Source organism: Hylaeus volcanicus, chromosome 7 (genome assembly GCF_026283585.1).
Source record: "Hylaeus volcanicus isolate JK05 chromosome 7, UHH_iyHylVolc1.0_haploid, whole genome shotgun sequence".
NCBI lineage: Eukaryota > Metazoa > Arthropoda > Insecta > Hymenoptera > Colletidae > Hylaeus > Hylaeus volcanicus.
In genome coordinates this window covers 19,867,964-19,894,090 of record NC_071982.1, presented here as the reverse complement: position 1 = coordinate 19,894,090, position 26,127 = coordinate 19,867,964, and the positions used below count along the sequence as shown (strand labels likewise).

Sequence of the window (26,127 nt, the reverse complement as noted above, 5' to 3'; positions counted from 1 at the left end):
CTATCCGTCAGAACGCAAATGTAAATTTATATATAAATCAAGATATGAATTTGATCATGCAACCAGTAAAAACTATTTCTTTTAATATATTTAATCATATCTTTAAATATAATTACTTTCGATCGATTTTGCAGGCGCACCAATTTACCGAGGGGACGTAATCCAGACGCGTAGAGGCACTCGTTTCACCGCCAAAAGTAGCATAAGATGGCGCCACAATTACTCCGCCAAAGAGGAAAGATCGGTCGTGACGTTCCGTCAAGTATCGATGACAGTTCGCCGGGAGTTCTGGTGTGTCTGTAATCGTATTTTCGCCGAAAAAACTGTGGCATTTCCACCATCGCTTGGTGGAAACGTTTCGCGACGTTGGTCCAGGCGAATTTCGGTGGGACGCGCGTGTTGCGCGTACGCGTCGCAGTAGATCGATCGTGCCGCAGTCGTTTCTCTCGCGCCGACATCGAGTGTTCCGGACGAAAGTAGAAGCGAGAGGACGCGAGGGACCCGTAACGAAACAAATCGGTGTCGCGCACGCGGTTACACGTTACGTTACAAGCGTTTGCAATTCTTTCGAACACGAGTGCCGGCTGCTCTATGCCGCCGCGTACACCGCTTAATCTCGCCTCGTGATCGTCGTGGCGTATTTCTCGCGATCCACGACGGCAGAATCCACCGCCAGAATCAGTCGTTTCCCGCTCTACGGAGCTACGTGAAAATACAAGGTGAACACGCCAGGGCTAGAGGGTTTCGAGAGTGTGACGACGCTGCTGGTCAGCGAACACCCAACGACCCGATGGCGGATCACGGCAAAATGTAAGTGACTCTTATTGTACAATTCATTCGTTCGGATCGATCGTTGTCACCCTGTCTTGGCACCACAGAAACGCCGAGGCCGACTTTGAACATCCCCTTCAAGTCGTCCGAACCTTGCACTTGAATCCGTGTCATTCTTTCTGCCTTCCCGACTGTCACCACTAAAGTGCATATTCGCTATCGAGACAAGTCTTAACCTTAATCTTAAAACGATTTCGCGATATATTTCAGGAGTGGTTTCGATCGATGCCATTAAATTTTTGACAAAATGAACGTACCCTCCGTTTGCAGCAGTATTTTTACCGACGTTTTACGATACTTGCTGTTCTCGTCTGAAAAAATGTTGAAAATAATTTACTATTCAAAGTTTGTACATTACTCGATAATCGGGAAAGTATGACATATTCGAGTGCAAGGTATAGGGGGTATTGGGTGTTTATCGAGCATGACGCGATTTATAACCGCAAAGGCTAAGTTTCTCTCGTCTTTTGTCACTTCCTATACAGGGTGAGTCCAAAGAAACAGAACACCTAAATATCTCCGTTACATTTCGTTGTACCAAAAAACTTCTTAGGACAAAGTTACACTATTTGAAGGGCCACGTGTAACGGTCTGAGGGAAAAAATTTTCAAGGTCTTTTTTTTTTTATAAAATTTCAAGGTCATCGATGTTTTTTTAAATGGAATGATACATTTTCGTTAACGTAATGTCGTAGCTGACAAAATAACTGGAAAGTCCATGCCGATTTTTGGTAGGTAGTACACGTCTGTTTATATTGGAATGGTTGAAAACCGTGGTGCATCCCTTAAAAGGTGGAAAGGTCGTGGAACAAGATGGTACCGATATAATTCAATAAATATATATATATCAAAATTCAAATGTGCCTTTGAATTTTTCTTAAAAATTGCCACGAACTTTCTGGCCAACCCACAATATGACCTACAAATGACCTTCAACCGAGAAAAATGGAATAAATAAAATTCAACGTGTAAGATTCATTTTCTTTATTCCTGTTACACAAAATGTTCATGATGTTCATGATGTTTATGATCAAAATGATAAGAAATTTATACAAGAATCCAGCTAAAGATTGCGTTAGATCATAGCTTCTAAATGAATAACCTGGGCCTGTAACGACATTGTCAGCTATTTACTTTCGTTCTCGTCGACGAGGAGAGGCAGCAGTTTCCTCTCGACGCGACCAATGTTTTGTATCGAGTAGCGTCTCGCGGCAACAACATTTAACCGTTCCCCTGAAAGAACGCGACCTTGCCAGTCGGTGTTTTACAGATTCTCTCTCGCTTTGACTGGCAAATGAGGGCCCCTCTGCCACGACGAGTGGCTCGAGCCGCGGTATAGCTACGAGTCTGTCGTCTACAGGCGTTTGATCGTTCTTTTCGCGACATCGCTGGTTTCCTTCGTTCGTTCGCGTAACGAGTGGCAAATTATGCGGTACCTGCTCGTTTCGCACGCGTGACGACCGTTGTATCCATTGTCCGACACGTACGCGATGCAAGCGTAGTCAGGGCCGAATTAAGGCATAGATTTCAACAGCTGCAGTCCAAGCTTAAGTAAAACCCAGGGCGGAGGTACAATTTCACGAATATCGCAGGTGTTATCGCAGGTGTTATCGCGGAAACTTAAACGTCGTGAGCTGCGAAAACGACATACATAAATGGCTTATCGATAAACGCCCGTGACACAAACCTGTTTGTTTATCAACAGCATTATCGTCGTAAAATTTATGCTCGCGTCAAGACGCTAAAAGTAACTTCGTACGTTAACATTTCATACCCAGTTTAAAACGAGCATCAATTTATTCAATCGACTTACAACTTGTCCGACATTTTCAAAAATTACTTTTATACCAAACGTGACAGTTAACGATCGCAGTTTTATTTCGTTTGGCACTTTTTCGTCCGGAGAGTTCGTTGATCCCGTGGCATGTGTAGCCTCAGGGGTCTACGAAATCTTAATCCGTCGCTGAGCACATGTATTCCGAGACGTACGGTGTGCTCGTATCAGCGGGCGCGACACAGTGGTGTGGCATCTGACCCGCGGTGAAGGTGAATTACGGCATCGCGCGATTAACGACCAACGATGGTTACTCGTGATACGGGGAGAGTCGTAAATTCTTGCCGGGACGACTTATAGATCAATTGACGCCACTTTGCAATTGCGACGTGGCAGAATCGCGGTACAGGCTAGCCACGAATTCTCCATGCTGCTTTCGTCGTTTCCTTCCTGCGTTGTGTTTCTCGAATCGTACATTCATCTAGTTTCTTTGTATTCGACCGAAAGCCGTGATTCGAGCGCAGTAGGTTGCCTTAACTTCAAAAATGTCCCGTTATTATTCCGTTTGAAGCATCGAGACGGAGATGGAACATATTCCAAAGAAGGAAACGAGACAAACGTATCGGCAAATTTCACATTTATTTATTCGAAACCTAGGGTTTTACCCATCGCTGCATCGAGATTCTTGGTTGCCGATGAATCGTAGCGGTTCCAATCATATTTGGTAGCGCGATAGTCCCAGGCCAGGCTACGCGTTTTTGTCCTAGCACAATCTGCGTTTATTCGGTGCGGCGCACGTTCGTTCAGACGGTACGGAAATTTCGCTGGCAAATCAGTGGCCTGCTATTTTATCGACCGGTGTTCTCCGTGCAACTTTGTTCCTCGGAGAACTTCGGTTCGACCGATAGAGGAGGTTAAGTTTGTTATTGTTACTATCCAGGGAGGGCGAGATAGATATCAATGGCTGTCAAGTGTAGAAGTTTGATCTTCTTCTCGAGACTCGAAACTTGGGCATAGCTGACAGGCGACTGACGTCGGCGTTATCGTTTTAATGGGTTTCTTTGCTTCGCAAGGGCCGTGTACGTAGTGAACCGACCCTTATTTATTTACAATTAAATTTTAAATAAAACATCTTTATTTCTGAGAAATAAATAAATAAATAAAGCATTTCAGGGGGGTTTTAAATAAAATTTGGTGTGTTTTTTTTAACTTGCGTCAGGGACAATTGTTCTGTACCGGTTGGCGACACTGACGGCCCTGTATTTATACGAACTCGCGAACCCGTGACCACAGACTCTAACGACGGGGGAACGTTTCTACAACTCCACAGGCGCGTGCCGAGTGCCGACGGAAGTTGTCGCTTCACCTCTGAACCGTTCGTATACAGATAGTTTGCGCAATTGCGCACGTTTATCGCGAATAAGAGGCCCGTGGCTTTCACTACTCGATTCTTCGCCGTTGAGTTAACGTCGTTTCTAATTTGTCTCTATATCAATCGATATAATTCGTCCGTGAAGGACTAAGGCGCGCAATTTTTATCGACTCGAAACTCGTTCGAAAGGTAAACGGTTCAAACCCCCGAGCGATCTCGGTAGAACGTCCTTGACGGTAACCACTCGATGCGTAATTCTAAATAAATCTCCGGTGTCCATGTACTTGAATCTATTTCCGGAGTTCGGCGAGCGTTGCACAATAAACATTATCGTGGAATACCATCTGGGCGATTTCATCGTTCATCGCGTCCCGCGGTGTTCGCGGTGCCTCCATCTCGAGTACGGTGTTACGAAGGCGTTATCGACGCGCCTATGCTCGACCGCGGAAAGAAAGCGCAGCGTCTTTCAGTCAGCTGCTTTCGTAATTCGAAAACGGAGATAAAGGTTGAAAGGGTAGGAAACGCGGACAGGTAGCCCGGAAGTGGAACGTTGCTAGATAAGGCACGCCTAGCAACCGCGTTACAACGATTCAGCGACGCTGCGTTTACTCGTAGCTGCAGATTATGGTTTATTTACTTCGATACGAAATTGTCTACCTCGCGCATCTAGCCAGCGATTAGCCAAACGTTTACGTTGCGACGAGTCGCGCGAATTCGTGTAACTGTGCACGCGCGATTGGCGTTTCTCCGCCTCGTCGGTTTTTCACCCGTGTACAAGGCGCGTAAAATTTGCAACTGTCTTCGTCGTATTCGGGCCGCAAACGAGCGAAAAAGGTTCTAGCCGAGATCTCGTTTGCCAACGTTTCTATTAGACCGTAGATAACGCCGTAGAAGTGCAACAACGTCGTCGGATAAACGAGCTCACGTACCGTGAATAATATGCAATTTCTCGTCTTCTAATTGATACGACTTATTACGCAACCGAGACGGACAGTTTAAGGAGCATCGTTACGTGAACGTTGAAGATACTCCGTTTTGATTATATTATTTATCCGTTTAATCGTAGCACGCGACGAAATATCAGGATCGTTTAATCGTTGAACTTATCTCACGGCAAGCATCGAAATCGGGACGTCTCAGGTGTACCGTGTTGATCAATTAAAATTCATGGAAAGTATTCGTGAAATATATAACCATTATTTTCCCCGGTTTATTTAACAGCCGTCGATTACGTTTGATTATCCGCCGTGTTTAGATCGACGTAATCGCGTACCGCCACTCGTGCACGCGATTACTATTAATTAACGATGGAAAAGCTCTCCGCGGAGGGGGGCGATTCATTTCGACGTTCTCTGGTTAGCGCCGTTGATTACGAACACCTGCGCGCAACTATCGATCCCGAATCGATTTGTCATTAGTTTCGGAGTGGTATCGATTCAATTATTCGATTAAAAAACACTTGGCAATTTTTAAGCTCGGCCCATCTCCACTTGTCCAGCCACGAGGTGCGCGTAGGCGGCCCGATTCATCCATTATCTCAGTGTTCCTCAATCTCTTCAGGCTCGTGATCCTAGGTTTTATAATTACGTATCGAAATCGGGGTTTGAGAACCTCTGAAGTATTCGCTCGAGAATTATTCAGCACGGTGCCGTAGACCGACGAGTCTTTAACGAAGTTACCGTCCCGCGATAGAATATCTCCTTTTTTTCAATCTTCTAATAAACTTTGCGAGACCCGCCCGCCGTGAGCGACGAGAAGAGATCTTAATTACTCTCCTGCAATATTCCGAGAACGTCGTTAACGTTTCGAGCCATTCGAACATCGTTCTATCTATGCGAAACGCTTTCTGGAATATTTTCATATATTTCCTCGACGTTTCTACTCTAAACAAAATTTCATCGTTAAAAAACTGAGAAAGAAACTTGCCGAAATCACTTCCGATAGGTAGAGTGCACGATCCTCTGGACGCTCGTCGAGTCCGCCATTGCCTTTAATCTCGTCATCGATTGGATCCACCGAGCTCCACCTGCCGACTAGAATTTTCAATTCCCGCTATTTGCAAACCGCGTACAAAAATAAAGCGCAGAAAAAGGAAACCATCCCGCCTTAACGATCCTCCGGGCTGAAACGAGCCTCTAGATTACGCTAAACGATTTTGTTTCTCGCGAAATGAGAAAAACGCCGAAGCGACCTGAGGGACGAGGAGTGGGCGGGGAGCGCGACGAAGCCACCTATCGAGCGGGCGTAAAGTTCGGCGAACCAAGAATTAAAAATAAAAAAGAAACGGGAGGAGAGTAAGAGACTGGAATGTGTGCCACGGTAAGAGATAGGGGTAAAAAAAAAAGAGTAAAAGGAAAAAAAATAAAGGAACATCGAGAAGGCCGTCTCTAATGAGAACTCGAGCGATTTTCCATCGGTTTTCCAGGCCGACGAAGGTCGCGACCGAACCTCGGAAAACGAGGAAATACCCGCTGTTCCTATTTCGTTCTCCGAGTCCGGCTCGCTCTGTTTAGTCGGTCGTGCGGTAGGGATGCGAAAGAAAAAAAGGATAAAAGTAGAAGCGATGTCGGTTGACGGGGAAAGGGAAACAGAGTCGCGGAGAGAAATAATGAGCCAGGGCGTTGTTGTTATTACGTACGTGTTGTTGGCCGGGTTCAACGTGTCTGGTGAGCATTGTTTCCTCTTTCAGCCGGCAGCGTCAGCTCAAGGACAACGCGAAACAATGAGATCGCGTATCGATTCGTGACATTCCTTTTTCGCCGTTTTGTCGATAACGTCGTCGTCGTTGTCGCGCGCGAAAAATTTGTCCAAACGGAGCAAGACGAGCTAGAAATTTTCTAGAAACGGTTAGACGTCGGTGGAAACCCCAGAAGTCGTAGGGTTAACGAGAGACGAAAATAATTGATAAATCCTCGCTTTTAAGGATTCCCTCCGAGGACGATATTTTTTTCCAAACACGGCTCGACCCACGGAAAAAGTCAATATATGCCTCTTAGAGAGAGAGAGAGAGATAGGCGGAGAGGGAAAGGAGGGAAAAAGCCAATACCGAATAGCGGCTCGGGATTAATAAATCCTCGATTTCGAGAGTCCGTTGCTCGAACGTGCACCTTGAAAAATGGGATACGCTTAACGGGCCGCGATACGTCGAAATAGGTCAGTGGTGACAAAAGGATCGGTAAAAAGGGAGCAATGGCGTGTCGTAAGGACGCGGCCTTGAAATTTCCACGGCCTCCAACCGTTAGGTCGGGTGGTTGGAGAGCCTGATTTATGCGACACACGGCGAACGTCAAAACACACTCTCGGATCTTAATGAATCGTATCGTGTAACGAAACGTCTCGATTGCCGCTCCGGGGACACCCTGTAGAAGGGGATCGGAGAGGCCGTCGATACTGAACGACCTTGCAGCATCGACCAACCCTCTTGCTTCTCCTCTTGCTTTTTCGACTGTACAGGGTGGACCGTGGGAATCGGCGTTAAGGGATGCGAACCCTAGGAGGGCCTAACAAATTTTTCTTATAAATAACGTTACAACGTACATAAATTCTCGATTAAAATTTCAATTTAAATCCCGTTATTAACACATACATATATCGGTGTCACGAATGCATCTCGAGAAAACAGTACGGTCCATCCTGTATACAAAAGCATCTTCGTTGACTGCGCCCTCGCACACTCGTGTCACTCGCTGCTCCTCGTCTATCTATGCCTTGTTCCTCCTTCTTCGGCCTTTGTCCGAGGGAAACTTATGATCCCCGTGGTCGATTTGCGTGTAACCGAGACTGAACTGGCAGCGTTGTTGACCGTAACGTTATCGACGAACGTCGATGCAAACGCTCGGTCAATTATTTATTCGTTAGCGTATATAGGTGCGAGTATAGGTGCGCTCGGTTTACGAACAAAAGAGAAATATGCGAACCGGTTGAAACCTGCACGCGCTGCATCGGCGATACAAATGTTTAATACGTTTCGGTCGAAACGTCGATACGATAAACACTCGTTGCAAGTGTCGGAACAACCAGGACAGGCGGATCGGAACGACCTGGATTCCGATTTTTAATCGTTCGATTATTTCCACCAAGTTCGACGCTTTTCCTGTTCTTCGGTCTCTTTTTTTTTTTCCGGTAGCACGATCAGGCGAATCGGAGCGATTCATTCGCGAACGGATGCGGGCGTGTTTGATCTCCCTTTCGACGGAGAAACATTTTTCGTTTCGGTCGAGTGGATCGCCGAAGCGCATTCGGAATTTAAGGGAGCCGAGCGACGAGAAACGAATTCGTCTCGATGGATTTACGTTGATCCGTCGAACTGCGTTCCATTGTCGCGTAACTATCGCTAGAGATGGTTTTGCGAAGATTTATAAGGGACATTCCCGAATTTAGGACCTAATAAAATTCATACCAAGCGTCTTTGAACGATGATAGATAAAATTGCAAGCCAATTCGATTCATATGCATATCGTAATCATGTGCATATTGCACCAGGGTCGTCAATCGTCTTATATAAATAAAATTGAAGTGCCTGTTGAAGTGTAAAATTGAACAGTCAATCGAACACGAACGACGTAAAATAAATAATATTTCACGCTAGTATTAGATAATTCGGTAAGCAGAATAAAACCAGTATGCAAACGATTTATTTGCAAAGAAAAATCATGTAAAATATTATCCGTAAGCACGGTCGATGCTTATGTAGATTTTGCTAAATAAGGGGAAAGTTTCAGTGTTCGTTTCGATGGTTCGATCCGTCGCGTCGCGACGTTCCTTTTTGAAAAACGGCGAAAAATGTACATGCACACCCACGGTATCGAACAGAATTTTCTTTGTACGGCTTTCAAACGTTTCCCCTTAATTCCTGTTCAATGAAAATTCACGTTACCGTGAACGGTATCGTCAGCCCTTAATCGCATCAAGGTTTACTTCCATTGTCTCGCGAAGCCACGGGAAATATTTCACGGCGCATAATTTTCAACGAATACTGGGTCACGCGTTTCGCGAGAAAATTCTTCCGCGGGACTCGAAAAAATATTCGCGAGCCGCAACCATGAAATCCTGGGAAGAAATATCGCATCGGATTGAAATAGCGCGAAATTGGAAAAAATAAAAAAAAAAAAAAAAATTCTAATAGTGCATTTCACACTTTTACACTTTTACACTTTCCACTTTTCCAGTTTTAGATCCACCTCTGTTAGATCGCTCCGTAACTGGAACGATGTTTCGCTTGCGGTATTAAACGAATTCTTTAATTAGGCGTTCCTCGTAAAGCAAACGTCGGATACGCGTACGATATCGCCGATTACTACTTCTAATTGCTCGATGATAATTTCGAGTCCGAGACCAGGAGTTGGCGTTTTTAATTCGCTGAAAGCTAGTTGGCCCGAGAACGTGAGCAGCGCGATAGAGGTGGCAGGTGTTCTCCTTGAAAAATGTATACGCTGGTGAAACAATAGCGGGAAGTTCGTTTCTGGTGACATCCTGTGACACCTTCTATGTTCGGAGTACGAGACACCGCTATTGGGAGAAACACGCGTTACGCTTCAAAGAGTAATTAGTCCGTCGGTAGCTAATAAGGACAGATTTGTGAGATTCGCGAGATTCGCGCGGAGGTACACGATTTATCGATTATTATTCGCAGTTTGTAATGCAGACGTTCGAAAGTTGTTTGAACGATTACGTAGCGCCAAGGTATTATGCGTTTTGGGTGCGGACCGTAGGCGGCGAGAAGACAATGGCGAGGAGGAGTCCATTGCAGGTAACATCCTATGACACCGTCCGTTCGCGTCACAGAGGACGAGAGACACACGGTGTTAGGGGGTGGAGTTTCTAGGTGGGGTGGCAACGGTATCCTGGGGGTCGCGAGGGTAGCTCGGCCGCCGACGACGGGGGGTGGAAAAGGTTGACTGGGCGGCGGAGACAGGGAGGACTGTGGAGGGTGCGCGATTCTATCCCAACTATGAACACCGGTGAAACGTCAGTTACCTCGCGACGATCCTTCCGCGAGGACTTTACCCTTACCCGTGCGGATTACCGTGTTGTTTCGCGATTAGGCTTGTTCGACGCGTCGCCTGTCGCGATCGGAGGGTGTCGAAACGTGCTCGCAGAGGGTGCGAATATCTTCGAGTCCTTTCCTCGATCTTTCGTGCTTTGGTAAGCGCGTCGCGACGTCGTAAACAAGAGCAAAAATATTCTTTTTCCATTATCGCGAAATAACGGATGTTACGCTGTTCGGTCCAAGTGCTCGGTGCATTCGTGCAGTGTCAGTCGCTGGCGATATTTCCATCGGTGTTTATCAGCTAGGGAACAAAAATTTCTACCTATTCCGTCTTACGGGACAGATTCCCGCCAGAAAACGGTCGCGCGTGTGTCCTACTTCGATTCTTATCTGTGTCTCATCATTATTTGCGGTTTGTACTTTTCCGTCGTTGCATAATGCAATTATTGGTCTGAAAACCAGAAGCACGAGAAACGTTCGAGGTGTTCTCGGAATCCTAACCTTCGAAGTCGAACGTTATTATACTTGTCTTTTATTAACCATCGATCGTTATAAAAGTAGCCAAAGCGGAATGACTAATACATCCCACGGGTACGCCAAGATTTTTCAAAACCAATTTACTTGACAACGAACCGTCGCACAAAAGAATCCTATTCCGCGATATTCGATCGTTTTTACACGTACAACAATCGTCCATTGTCCGATTCTACCGCAATGTTTCGCAAAAATCGAGTACCAGGGATGAGACACTGAATAATAATCGAATTTATGTAGCCAAGGGTTTCGAGCCTTTGCGAGAATTAAGTGTACTCCCTGAAGCATTCTTTTCTTTCACTGGAGAATTTCATATCTCCGGCGACGCGGTAATTGAATATCGGACGACTCTGTAAACAATTTTTTAATATCGGTCGGAAACTGTTGACTAAAAGAGCGAAAACGCGGGGTATGAAACAGTCCCATCGTTTTTCTCCAGAACGAAATTGCGTCTGATGGCACGGGTGCGCTGTATTCAACGTGGGACGTTAATTTTCTTGGCCGTTTCGTAAATCGAATTTCTTGCTCAAAGAGCGCTGCGAGGGAGACACGGAAAAAAAGAGTGACGCGGCTGGTATTTATATTGCGTTCTATGAAAACTTGGTATCCCGTATAATCAGTATCCAATAAAAGCACCGTCGGAGCGCGATTAAACATTTTGACGTCATCGGTAACTTGCTATCGAATAGTATTAGATAAATTCCGTGAGAGGGTATGTGGGAACGAGAAACACTGGTACGTACAGGAATAACGGACACATCGATTGGGATGACAAAAGAGCCGCGTATTCGTTTGTTTGTTTGTTTGTTTCGCCATAGAAGAGACAGTTTTTTATTTTATTAAAAACGAGAACAAGGTAAAAGATCGACACCTGGGACGCGCAACATCGTTCCTGATCGTTAGATAAATGTATTATTAAAAATTATAAAGTTCTATAATAATTATAGGTCCTGATTGCACAAGAGTTGTACACGATTCGTGCAAGAAAAGATAAGTGTACAAGTTTACGCTTAGGGTTCATAGGCAAGGCTGTACATGCTGTTATTAACCTAACCTCGATAGTATACCGTTACAACTCGCCGACGTTATTCGTGATCTGGGTATAACCTGTGATGATTATGTTTTATATGTCATAGCTGTTACGAATTAATTGAACGCGTTGGTCGGACTTGTCAGAAACGACAAAGTTGCGACAAATTCCGTTGTTCTATAATGATCGAAACGATCGTACTAGTCTGTCGGTGTTAGGCGAAACAAGTGTTGTTTTAGGGTGGAAAAGAGGTCGGCTGCACGAGGCACGTTTAAAGCGACGCTACTTGGCAGCAACGCTCGGAGAATTTAACCACAGGATTATCGCGTTACCTTGATAACGTTAATTAGCCTCTAAACAACTCGGCTCCGCCTGGACAAAACCATCCCTTAGCTGGAATTTGTGTCCAAATAACGAAATTTGCTCGTCCGACGACTTAAACGTGACAAACTCGGGGATGGATCCCCGCGGATGACAAAGGACGCTCGTGCAGCTTCGTTCTTCGACGTAAATCATGCTTTTTGTACTTCGCACGGCAAAACTACGTCGACACGTGTCTGACCCCATTTTGTCCCGGGGCAAAGCAAACGAATCGTTTTCATCTCGAGTTTGCTTTTGCCCAGGCTCGAATTACAAAGCTTTCGCGTTTCCTTTTTCAACGAGGATTATTATTTTCGCTAAAGGACTCTCGAAAGCGTTGCTAGGATAATTAAGGTCTTAAGGATTACGCGTTTCGATCAAAGGAATCCGATGGTTTTTATTTTCAGAGCTGGCCTTACGGGCTGTATCGGCAAAAGCGTTTTATTTATGTAATCCTCTGTTTAAATTTAATGCCCCGACGATTTTATTTTCGTTCATTCTTTACTAAAACATCAACTCGTAATTGGTTCATTCGCTCGCCTTATGTGAACACGGCGAACAAACGGAAATTTTCAAGTACGCTCCGCTAACGGTATTAAAAATTGTCCGTCCTCGTTCACTCGTTGATCGCTCGAATCGTTTTATTCGCCTTGACGCGCGAATATGGTCGTCTCGTGGCTCTTTTATCGTCGCACTTTTAACACCCGCCATTTTGCGCGCGCCGCGTACGCGTTTTAGTGTCGTTGACTCGTTTCGCCTGGACGTCAAATAAACCAATCGATTTAATACCGGCTTCTTTTTACGTAGTTTGAATGTTACGAGTCCGTAGATCCCGCCTGAAAAAGGACCGTTAAAAGACGTTATGGGGAATATTATAAGAGTCGAAGAATAATGTTTCGATAGTAAATTTCATTTTATCTTTCGCTCAGACGATATTACATAAATTTATTGTAGTTTTCTCAGGCTTAATTGCTATTATGAAGTTTCCGACGGTGTTCCGTTGTTCTCCTTCTTCGAGACAGAAGAAGACAGAAGAATAACAACTTGTCCGATGCGCCTGGCCATTTCTTGGTATTTTCACTCGGGCTGGTGTTTGTAAACATTCGTGTTGTCATAGTATCACCAGTTACGGCTAGCTCTAATTCGTCATGGTCGATTAAGGATTGTCGGATTCCGTGTCCGTGGTAATCCGATCGCAAGGAAACGATTCAATTTAAGAATTTCGACGGATGGTCCCGACCGACAAGGCTCGTCTGCTCCACTGTCCGGGAAACAAAGGGACTCTTTTCATTCGTGCGTCTCTTTGCCGATGCAACATTCACGAAGTTACTTTGACACGTGCCTGCCCCAGTCAGACTAAATATTGTATAAAACGGAGCGCCGGAATGACACGTGGATAATCGTTGGCAATTCAATTTTCAACGCGGTAAGCGCACCGTTAATTTTTTTTGGACTAGCAGCAGGTCCATCGATTATCAATACACGAAGCATAGGTAGGAAATTTTCTCGTCGTTCGATATAAGAAAGCGAACCAGTGGAAACGCGAGCAATAAATGTTAATAATATTCGAAACAATAATCTGGGAGGACTAACAAAGATTGCTCTCGTAAATATTCATCGCGATGTAAAAGAAACACGTACTCGTAATTGAGCGTGAATAATAAAGCGGTATGAAAATTTTTCAACGAGCGTGTACCGTCCAAATTATTCATAACGTTGCGTTGTTCCGTTCTCCACTTAAAAACGAATACAAGAATGGAATCTCGGTGGCATCGGTTGAAAATGGAAAGCTGCCCCGTTGCGTATCGTTATTATTATTTTTTTCCACCGCGGAATTTATTTTCTGCTTTTAGAAAAACGCGTCGATTTTACCGTCGAGTATGATGGACGACGAATTAAAACGACGGTAAAATTTCTGTTCGCGGTTAACGAACGTGACTTTCAATTTGGACAGCAGTTTGTCCAGAAACGATACGGATGGACGAATAAATGTTCAATTCGTGGGACGTTTAGGACAAAAACAAACAAAAAAAACAACTTGTTTCGGTAACAACGTGTAGCATACGTGACATAACTTACGAGACTGAAAATTGAAACAAAAACATGTTCCAACCGTCGCGCGTTCGTCAAGACTTTGACCTCATTCTTTTTTCTCTGTGTAAATTTCTATAGGCACATTTTTACAGCACGTGGCAATTTACAGGAAACAGTTGCGTGGCGCTTGGATTTTTTTCTACATCCTCTCGACCTGGTTTCGCGGAATCGTGGACATTTTCCTGCGTATTGCCGCGATGCGCGATAAATTGGCGACTTACAGTCATTACCGACGACGAAACGTCTCTTGATTAAAGCCCGCGTCAACTCGCCGTCATACGCGCGATGCCGTGGCGGATAAAAGCGATTTCAACGACGATACGTCCAGCAATTACGACCACGACGATAATCATCGCGTGTTCGGACACCGCGAACACCAATTTTTCTTATCCCGACTATCGAAACGCGACGTCTACTATCGACCGATCTGCGATCCGCTATCGTTCGAAACTTTAACGCGTTTCGGATCATCCGCCGAGATTTTCATCCTCTTCTACTCTGTATCGGACTCGTTCCAGCGGTGAAATTGTTGATTGCATAATTTTCGAGAGAGCAACACCAGTTATCGCGGATTTTCATTAGCAAGGGAACATGAAAACGAGGCGTCACGTATCTCCGAAACTCTCGCGAAAGCTAATAATAAAAGTCGACGTAGACGTGATTTAGCGTCAGACGTGCTGTTCCCAGGTATCCAGCGCAATCTTCCGCGTCTCAGGTTGTTGGCGAGGGGATTTATAGGACGGCGGTGAGGGTGGCAGATACGCGTAGAAATCTTTCATTCGGGGTATATTACGTAAATATTCGGTTCGAAGTTAGTCTAGGTTGGTATGTCCTCGTGGTTAAGAATCGATTCGATCCCTTTCGGTTTCCATTCTTCTCGTCTCCTATCGCCCTCGTTTCCCGCGTCTAGACCCCCTTCTGGGGAATTTTCCTCCGTGGAAGACGTCGCCACGGATTTTCCCGTCGCGTTCGTCATCGAGAACAATCGAAGACAAGACGGAATGATCGAGACGAACACGAGGGGAACTCCCGTGAGCGGTTAAAGGGGGGCGAGGAGTGTTCGATTCTCGAACAACACCCGTCGCTCCGGTGCGCATCGTCGACGATCGCGGGGGTAGGACGGTAGAAAGTGCTTTATCGCTTTTCAATCCACCGCGGGTTAAGTGCGTCGGGAGAAAGCACTCTCCGCGGAATACTCTCGGCTGTTGGAATCCTGCCAGCTAGGGATAATAACCTTCACCATCGACCGACGACGACCGAGCACTTTGCATTAACGTCGAATTAAAACGGCACGTCTGCTCGAACTACACGCTTCTGAATGTTCAGTTTGGTACCTTTGCGTCTTTTTCGCTCGTTCCCTCGTACGTTTCCTTCGTTTTCCACCTGTTTTCCACCTGTTTTCCACCCAGTGGTAGGTCCGGTACCGGTACTTAGACGTTATCGCAATCGCGTCGTCCAAGTTGTCCCAAACGTTAATGTGATATCTACCGTCGCGCGTCAAGATCCGAACGCTCCTCGACTTCCAAGATTTATTAAGACAGCTAAACGATTCAACGTTTCGAAAACTTCCGAGAGCTTTCAATTTTGTGTTATATTCCGGGCGATTCGAAACTTTCGTCGTATATTCGCGGCGTCCCGAGCCATCGGGATACCTCGCACTTCATTTAAAAGTTACTCTGCTTACTGACAATGAAAAGTTCTTCGTAGGAAGCGACGGATGTTTGGCGTCACAAAGCGAACAGAGTTATATTTCGCGGTTGTGGTATTTAAAATACTGGCCAGCGAACAGAGGTATCGTCCGTTCGACGTTTCGAACACAAAACCGTTCCTTTCCGAAGAGGGCAACCTAAAAACAACAATACTCGTATCCACCGACGTTCACGTCGACTTTTTATTTTTTTCTTTTTTAAATCTTGAATCCATTGTCGCGATACCCTTTACAGAGGAGGAAGCACCCTATACGTTTCCTTTTCACGAGATAATGGAGGAGACTAACTTGGCTATTCGGACACCGATGTCGCGGGCTGACCATTCGAGGGCGGTCTTCCGTTGAAAAATACAAGAGACATTCGAGTCGAGAGGCACAATTGCGACGAGATCCCTTGAAAATTGAGGTCGTTTCCGTGCAATCCTGGAGAACAAACAGCAGTTTCCTGGGACGACACGACAGTTTCCTGGTTTTCATTTCGTTCGAACTTCGGGCTCGCGGCGACGGAGTTTCCGCGGAAAAATCGAGGGGTAATTTGTCAAATTATCGCAATTAATGCCGCGCCACGGCTGATACGATTAATCGCTTCGAACGCTCGACGCCCGCTCCTTGAAAAAATTACTGGATGCTCCCGGTTCGATGGACTCCGCCCTCCACTCTTTTATTTTTTTGCAAATTCTCACCGTTTCCATTCGACGCAGTTTAATTTCCACCCTTGTGATTCTTTCCCTCGTTGCTCTTACCTTCCAGTTAATTTGTCCCTGTCGTTTCTTCTCGTTCCTTGTATTTTTTTCGGTCATACATTTCGTATCGCCTACTTCCTCGTTCTCTTCCACAGTGAGTTATTTTTAAAAGGTATTCAAGACATCCGAGGGTTTTCCAAGGAATTCTCAATGTTTCGTTTTCGAGTTGTCACCACCAGAGGGAAGCAAGACGAGGTAGCAAGAGAGGTCTGTTTTCAAAAGCGCAAATTCGAAACAATGGTTCCGTGCCTGTATCCAATCGAAGCTGGAAACCGCGAAGCTCGTTTTTTCGATGTGTACACGTGTTGCTCGAGGTCGCTCTTCATCCTCTCGACACCCGTCGTTGCCAACGTTCGTCCTCGTTAGCGTAATTCCAAATGAATTTCGAGACCATCGCACGTCCGAAAACATTCGTGGACGACCAGCCAACAATTCGAACAACGTTCGCTTTTTATTTTCACGTATTACATTCGTTACCTACTCGCCAATCGACGTTCCACGCGTCGATACATCGCGCTATTCGCTTCCTGTTTCCGGCCGGGGCTGGTATTTCCTATATCGAACGCTTTATTTTTTCCATGAAAAGTCATTTCTCCGGAGCTACTACATAAATGGACGCTCGCAAATATTTTGAGTCCATTCGCGACTCTCGAAATTAAAAACGCTATCGAGGGAAATAATAAAAATCAAATAAAACGAAACGAAACGGGCCAATTAAATTGCGATGAAACCGTGTTTCGAAGCGAGTCCCGCCGACGATTTTCACGCGCAGCGTGTTTTCTCGTTAATGAAATACCCCGAAGCGGGTGGACGAGAAAATCGCGTTGACCCGGATGTCGAAGGTGACGCCGTAAAAATCATTCGTCAAATTAGTACGATTAATGACGCGCCCGGCTCGACGGTACAATTACTATATTCAAATGCATCCGCGCGATTGATCGATAGCGCGTCAGCCCGAGATGACAAATTTCGCGAGCCGATGAAACTCCGTCGGTCCTTTGAAAAATATTTTTTCATCCATCACGGGAACGTATTCCACCGTATAATTTCTCTTCACTAAAAGAACCATTTCATGGTTGTGTTTCTCGTCGCGCTACGCTTCCTTCGTTACTTTCGAATTTCATCGATTCTAACAAATTTGGAGATACTCGATGGATAGAAAGTAAACGTCGAACGGTCCCGTTGTCGCGGAAGCGGTAAACGTACACTCTAATTTTCACGGAGGCGCAAACTTTGCGAGCTTCTGCTTCCATCTCAATTATCGTTATCGAGAAGACCGAGGAGAGGGGAAAATTGTGTAAATAAAGTTCGCCGACGTCCGCGTCGTCAACGTCGGCCCAGAGAGAGATTATCGCGATTAAAGTCGGCGATTACGCGAGCTACATTTTTTTTTTTCCAAGGGTCGGTCAAAGGAGGGAGAAAATTCGATTAGAATTTGAAAAGTTGTTAGCAAGGGAACGACATCGACAGGGAGACCAACGATAAACGCTGGTGGCGTAGTTATTCGACGCGGCCCGTCAGCTGTTCTCCCCTTTAATCTTAATTGAGTCCTCGGAGGATAATCCTCGAGACATTTAACTAGCTTCCCGAGCTGACGGGTTTATTTGCGCGGATATTAGCTTAGAGCGCCTACAATCGTCCGATGCAGTCGCAACCATAATATGTAATATCGAGAGGCGAGCACCAAGCCGGATCCCTCCAGGCGAAAAATGAACGACGGAAGAGTGGTAATGCTTCTACGTTCGCAACAACAGCTCTCTTACTACGGCGAATCAGTCGACTCGTTATCTACTCTTGTTTCTTCCTTAACTTATCGATTACTTAAGTGTAGTAATCGAGACGAATTCGAACGCAAATAACGGAACTATTTACACTCGTTAAACATTTCACGAGCTGTCGGGAATCTACTCGGAACGATCAAACGTGAATTTAATATCTTCCATTCCTCTATCTATTTGCAGAGCCCCATCGAGATCGATAATACTCGACGATGTTCCCTCGGTAAGTCGACGAATGGACTCGTTCGATGATCGAGCAGACGCGTCTCGTTTAGAGCGCTGGAGCAACGTTTTCCGCGGCTCCGTTTCGAATAGAAGATGCTCGATGTCACGCCTCGTGCATCGAAACGCGTATCGATACAAACGGATATATCCTACACGTCCTGCGCAGAAAGCTTTTGACGTTATTTGCAAGTCGTCCTGCAATACGGCTGCACGTCGTATTGATCGAAGGGAGAGAGATAATAATAGCGGCTCGTGGCACGACGAGGCCACGATTTGATAAGGAAATTCATTAACGCGTCCCACTTTGCCATCGGAATCGGACTCTGGTTCCGTTCTTTTTTTTTTTTATTTTTCTTTTCTTTTCTTTCTCTCAGGCGCGTCACCCTCGAAATCGTACGTCGTCGAACGATTCCCCGTTACTCTTTTTCTCGTTCTCCATCATTTACGAACAAATTCGGCAACTCGAGATCGCAAATTCAAGTCGCTGTCGTCTCGGAGCCGTTGCTATCGAGCACAGATGCAACGGGTATCTTTGGACCGGGATGAATCGAGTCCGGATAAAGACGGCTCGAACGTTACGGAATCGCGCAAGCCACGGCTGCGAATTTCCACCTGCCCTACTTCGCGCTAATGATACATTGTAGAAAGTTTAATCTTACATAAACTCGCGTTGGGAAACGTTGCTTTACGGCGCGGATTCGTGGCTTCCACGCAACTCGTCGGTCACGCTACCTTCGATTCGCCGTTCACGCGGAACTCTATTAGCTATCGTCAGGGCCTAGTCGCGATGGCGGGACATCCTTGGAGCGTTCCTTCTGGGATTCGCGGACCGTCCATCGTATTTCAAAGCTCGCTGTGCAACTTATTTTCGTTGAGCTCGGCCCTTTGTGTCGGGTCCGGACGAGTCGTAGCGGAAAGCGATGCTTCGCCTCGGTATCGAGAGATTACACGTATAAAGGATTTTTAGTGGTTACGCTGACCCAGTTTCGAAGACAAGTAGGGTCTGTCGAAGCTTTCGATCGTGTACCACGCAACAGTCCGCCTCGATCTTTTCGTTTCGCCAGTTTCCAAAGGGAGAACGTTCGTTTCATCCTTTTCAAGCAAAACGTGTGTTACGACTTGTCAGACTTGGAATACAGTAAAGACTGGAATACAGTAAAGGCTGGAGCATTGCTCTTTCTCTTTCGCTCTCTGTCCTTTTCTACATTTGACTCGAACCAAATGCAAACACAGAATAGGAACCTCGACTGGATAAATGCAACGTTTGGGTCCTGATTTTTTCTTGCATGTACTATCGTTCAATCGGAGCTGTCACCTTTTAACAGCTGTTGTGTATTCCGTTTTGCTTCTTGCACGCGTAGAAACGCGGCTCAGCGAATAGCCTCGCGTTTAGACTTAAACATCCGAGTCTGTCCACCTACGAACAGCGATTCAAACCAAGGATAACCGAGCCGTCGAAATGTATCAAGGGTGCACCAAGGGAGCCACGCAACCTCGAATACACGTAGTCACGCAATCGGTCGCAGTCGGTTACATTTGGCGATAGTTGTCGTTCGGTTAGCTGGCTTCGACGCGATAGACACGCGAGAAACGCGAAAGCGTGCGCGTTGTTTATCGTACCGCGATTCCGTTGACAAATTCCCCGGACGGTGGCTTACTCTTTTAGTTTTGTCGTGTGTAATGGCAGAGGTCGTCTCGCAACCTTGAAGGCTGCGTAGCGTAAGAGGATTCGTCGTAATCCAATATGAGCCACGTGCTCCGGAAGCTAACACCCCTATAACACCGACGATACGTTTGCGTAGTCAGCGCAGCCCGATGATAGGTCGATACGCAAACTGTAGCAGGTGCCTTCGTCGCGAGAACGATTCAACTTTAATCTGCATCGAGAGCCAACGCGGATTCATCGATCCTCGTTCGCGCTGCGAGTAACTTTCGAGTCGGTATCTCTCGGCGTTGAGGGAAATTATCGGCCGAATTAGTATGGAAACATTTGCTCGGGGAGCTCGGCAAATGTCAATTTTATTATCGCTAATTGGGTTACCCGTACACTTTGACGTAGACTCGGTAGATTCCCGGCCGCGGAAATTGTATCTCTCGTTAAGTAAAGTTGTGGCACGTAGCGCCTGTACGATATTATATTCCACAAATAATGTAATCGATCACACTTTGAAATAAAAAAGATCGATATCTCGTACAGAACTTATTTTAATGCAATTTAAAGTTCGAACGCTCTTAATGGAAAACCTTTTACAAAGGGACGCGAACAAAAGACTCGACGGTATTCTTGGGAAACGAGATCCGTTTAAACGGTTCTTCGGTGGCCTGTCACCATTCTGTTATTTTTAAACGCGTCCGATTCGAGCAACAGAAACATTCAACCGAAAATACTCAACGCGAGAGACGTTGGAAACGAGATCGCGACGTCTTCGCGCGACTGCTCGGGGGGTTAATTCAATTTTCCTTCTGGAGACGGCCGGAGAGGAACATTGGAATTACCGAGATTTACAGTCTCCCAGTTTCCCTTTAATGGTTTCCCTCTTTGAATGGAAATGAAGTCTAACGTTGCTAGGGCGGCCACAGTTCCCGCGATTCAGGGTACAATGTAGTCTTCGAGTTCTCGAATAATTCGAATAGGTTGGTGCCGAACGAGGCTTCGGGGTGCAAGTCGCATCCTTGTATGTCCGATTTCGCCTACTAGCTTCTTCGGGGATGAAACCACGCGCCTGTGTATCAAGGCGGATGCAAGTTTCCGCAGCAAAAGTTGCATAGTTTGTATATATATATAAAGAATAATTGCCATGTAGCATTATGTATTGGCCATTTCAAGTCTTATCACGTTGCGCAAAATAAGTAGATTCCGTTTCTTTTACTATTATTAATCTATAATGAAACAAAAATTCTTTAAAATTCTTTAAAATTCTTTATTTACGCGATATCGTTTTTGTTTGTCACATTTTCAAACGTTTTCGTTTAAATACAATCAAAAAAAAAAAAAAAAAAAATTTCGGCGACAAGAACGAATTTTCCACTTTTCCGTGTGGCGCAAGTGGGTTAAAAATCTAGGTAGCGTAATCGCGAATCTGGTTGGACGGTAGATCGTGCCCCGTCGCCGGCGGTATTTTCTTTCGCCGCTCGAGTAATCCATTTTGCGTTCGGAACGTCATTTCCAGACTCGTTTCTGCTCCAGTCTATTTCTCGGAAGGCTGTAACGGGCTACGATTCTTCTTCCAGGGGAGTATCGCATCGATCACTTTATCGGAGGACACGATTTGAAAGGAGGAAAGGGCGCGCAACGAGTGTCCGTGATAAATACTCGCTATCCTGAAAAATATAGCGACAGCGGGTGGAGAGTGATTCTCCGCGAAAACCTGGAATAAATTTGGTCGTTTCGTTAGCTCGGCGTTCGCTCGCGTAATCGAGGTTGTATACATTTTGCATTTGGTGTTCTACATAGTACGTCGCAGAGGGTTAGACGTAACGAGCAGCGAACTTTACGAGCAATCGGGATCTTTATACTCTTTGCGCATAGTTTCGCCGTTTTCTACGCTATAAAAGACAGAGCGGATATCTTCTAGCTACGCGCCAAGAGCGCTTACCCTTAATCCTTCGATGCTCCGTGTCCCGAACTCCCCGCAAGCTCTCGTAATCTTTTCTAGAACTACATTTACGTCGGAAAAGTTGGGATATTGGTTCGTACGTCAAAGTTCATAGTTGGTCGGAATTCGGTCGTTCCGCGACAGGATCGATTTTTCTCTTCGCTTCCGGAGAAGGTGTCTTCGTTTTTGTCGAGAAGATGCCTCGGTACATGCCGCGTTGCTCGTGTGTCCGGGAGTCGAATTATATTCTCCGGTATCCATGGCACGTGAGCATGATTTACTGGCAGCGTCGAAGGAGTATATCGCGTGTACTCTATATTCGACAGGTCAACGAGGCTCGATCTCTCGATCGGGACACTGACTCGAGCTGGCAACGCGACTGGCGTCAACCTTATTCTATCGGAATCGCGAGAAATTGTTTCAACGAATCGCCGCGTACCGTTTATCGTAGATAGAGGTAGAGGTGATCGAGGTAGAGGTGATCGAGGTAGAGGTGATCGAGGTAGAGGTGATCGAGGTAGAGGTGATCGAGGTAGAGGTGATCGAGGTAGAGGTTGAAATTCAAGACGTTGAAATTCCAGGCGTAATTATCAGCCTCTCCACTTAGCTGCGATCCGCGATTTAGGGGTGGCTGTCGCTCGCGACACGGCAACGGCATCGACAGGTCTCGGCTATTATCGGCGAGGCAAGAATTTCGAGAAGAGACTTGTAACGGGCACGTAGGGATATCTGTGCGATTGCAGGAGACTGATTGTGACGACCTACTTCCCGAGACAATCGCACAATGCCGCGGGGGTGTCGGACGGGTTGGTTGAAAGGGTTGGGACGACCGCGAGCAAGTAAACGGAGGGAACTGCTTTCGCTGTTCTATGTGACGTCAAGGTCGTTGTATCGGTGCTCGTAACAAGTTGCCTCTGCTTTTTTCCTCCAGCCTTTTCGCGAGCAGAGTCGGTCTCGCCGGCGACCAGCGTCGCGGAAATTAGGGCGTGGGTCTGCCTTTCCTCTCCGTCTCTCGATGGTCGCCATTAACGAGGTTAAGGAGACACAGGTGGAAGGTATCGGGTGGTTTCACGAGCTCGTTGTTCGTTGCAGAGCGAGCTTAACGTCTACAAAATCGTTTTGTCGCCTTGGATGCGAGCACAAGTGGTCCGTTACTCCATCGATTCGATCGCTCGAAACCAAACATTTGCGTATTCGCGTTCCGTTTCTCACCTTAGCGCGTTACTTTAATTCGCACCCTTCGTTGGAATGACTCGATCCGACACGGTTACCAGAAATAGAAAAGAGAGGGTCGAACGAAGGCGCGCGGAAACCCGGTTGTTTCGCGAAAGCGTGAAACAGGGGGATGATGGTAAGGTCGTTGTAAAAAGGTTGGGCCAAGGCGCGGGTAGTTCCACGAGCTAATATTTGCCCCATCAATCAACCCTGGCGTCCTTGGTGTAGGGGAGGCCAGGTTACCTGCGCGACTACGGCGCACCAGCTGGATTATATTGCACCGTTGCTGCCAACGCAGTTCTTCGATCGTTCCTCCCTTTAAAGATCATTATCGGTACCCCAATTATTTTGCAATTAACCAGTCAGCTGTAACGCCCCTTTTTGAGACCGCACATGTAGTCTCTGGCCACCGAATTAGGACCACTAATAATTTTCAAACATTTTCCCCGTTTTCCGTCAAATCAAAGGGCTTGTCTATTAAATGGCGAATTGTCTATTAAAGGGCTTCTAAGAGAACGAAGGAAATATTCGCGCTCTGATATTCCATCGCAGCAAAAACGATCGAAACGAGTAGGCGTTGAATGTCATTCAGCGGTCAGAATCGCAGAAGAGGCGATCGAAGGGGATTTGTTTGGAAAAGACTGGAAACGGTCGATAAAGATTGTATTCGTATTCCCAGCCGGATTCCCGCGATGCCGCGAACGCGTTTCTTGTGACTCGCATCGCGGAATACAAACTGCCGATACGCGACACCGCGATTCCCCAGATAACCTCGCCGCGATGTATCGACCTCGTTAATGCAACTATGAATCGCGAGTGCAACGCGACCAGCGTCATCGCGATCGTAACAACTTCTGAATACCGCAAGACAGTCGATTCCCGGTCGATCGATGTTACGCCGACATTGTCGAGTCGTTATCCAGAGGAGATGGTACGAATACGAGATACGTTCGCTCGGGGGTTTATTACTTTATTATTTAATCTTTCTTCAAATTTGAATATCGCATGTTCGATTCATGGAGTGCAAAGTCGACGAAGAAATAAGACACGTGCGCAGTCTTGGACGTTTAACAGCTTCCACGTGAAACCTTTGTTTATCGTTACGTCATCTATGATTGGACGTTGCTTCACCCGGAGGTTACTTTTTGTCCCGTCGTCGGCCGTCTTTTTATTAGTTACGGCAACACCAGTCTACTCTAATACCTGTAACAACACGTTCGATCTTCGATAAAAAATAAATGGCGTACAATACCCGGCACAGCGAAGAACGACGACTTCCAAAAGCTCTCGTCGAGTCCATCCGTGATAACGATGAAACAATCCTACGATACGGTCGTCGCGATCCCGATAATCGAGCGGCACTGTAAATCCAGTCGCCCTTAGCATTATCGATTCGCGTTTTACATGAAAAAGCCCAACGACCGATCGAACAGTTCCCCTGACACACATCGGTTATAGGAACAATCTTGACCGTCCGCCTGGAGTGGCCACTCGAAACGTTTCGACTCGACCCTGTTTAAACATATAAGAATTCGATCGACGATAAGCCGAAGGTGTCCGGACAGGTAGCTCCGTGATTGCGCATAAATTACAAATAAGTCTGGAGACAGACTGTCTGGGCGTAGCTAAGCACGCTTTCGATTGCCTGAAACAGATGTCTTGCTTCTCTCGGTACACGTGGCCGTCACGAGCTAGAACGAGAACCCCTGTGACGGACCCTGAAAAAGTTGGAGCAGTCAAGTGCACGTTGGAAACGAGGGCGAAACGAGGCCCCTGTCCCATCGTTAATTGACAAAAATCCCGGCTCCTCTGTTAAACGTCGCCGAGCCGGCTTTGTGCCCGCGGCCTCCTTAACGCCACGGCAACTAGTGAAATTTCATGAATTCGCTTCTAATTAACGAGCGCGGTCGGCGGACCTTGAAAAGGGCCGAGAGGAAAAGCTGAGCATTCATCCGAGATCAAAGGACGCGGGATCTTTCGCGAAAGCTTTGGTCAACGAAACAGACCTTCGCATCGGCAAGGCCGCCGCTCGAGAATACTTCTTCCAGGATTGCTATCTCGGAGTACTCCGAATCAAACAACTCGGACGTGTCAGGAATATTTCTTTTATATTCGCGATATATCGTGAAAAATGTTACGAAAGACCACCGGTGGGCTTTACTCGATTTCCCTGATATCATTCATATTTTCCGCGGAAATACTTCCAACAAATTACGCTACTTACTTGAATATACGTATAAAATGTTCTCAAAGTTCCGTTAAATAACATGCATTACTTTCATGCTAAAAAGATTCATGCAAATCGCTAAAAAAACGTAGTCCTAAAGCTATCTCGCCTCTTAAATAGGCCACTGGGCTAAACCTGTGCAACGAGTTATAACATTGGAAATACAAGCACCGAGTCACCTGTAAGCCGAGTTTACGACAGTTTGCATAGCAACCGAAACCCTTTAATCCCTCTGCTAAAATTGCCTTGCACCTCGGGTGCGTATAACGGTTGCCTAGAAGATAGTATTCGTCAGGGAACGGTTACAGGAATAAAAACGGAACCTGTAATCGAACGTTTGACATTCGCGGAGGTCTCGTAGCGACGAAGGAATTTCGGGACGCAGCTGCGTGAATAGGTCGGGGATAGATGAACCGTTTGGTTCGGATTGGGGGTTTAATTAGCGGTTGTCACGAAACGTCTTGTCTACCTCGGCCCCGAGGACGTTGGTTGGTTCTTCTGAAAATGTGTTGGAGCGTGCTGGTTACCATGCGATGCCAGCTGGGATTGGTCGAGTTTGGCGGGCGAAAAGCGATCAATACCGGGAGGCTTTCGACATGGAGGCGTAGGCTGGTGTTCTCCACTCGACGAGAATCGGGACCACGAATCCCTG

General features: G+C 46.3%; 1 protein-coding gene across 4 annotated transcripts in view; it reads left to right on the top strand.

Moving 5' to 3' along the window:
• Positions 1-240: 240 nt before the first annotated feature.
• Positions 241-26,127, top strand: part of LOC128879321 (TLD domain-containing protein 2) — a 126,593-nt gene continuing 100,706 nt past the window's right edge. For 3 of the 4 annotated variants that reach the window (XM_054128361.1, XM_054128355.1, XM_054128358.1), the window contains exon 1: positions 241-810. In XM_054128361.1, coding sequence (XP_053984336.1) covers positions 791-810 — 20 coding nt within the window. In that variant the 5' untranslated portion in view covers positions 241-790. Of the gene's footprint in view, positions 811-9,942; positions 10,121-26,127 lie in introns of those variants that run through there. The other variant, XM_054128354.1, reaches the window with a different exon arrangement.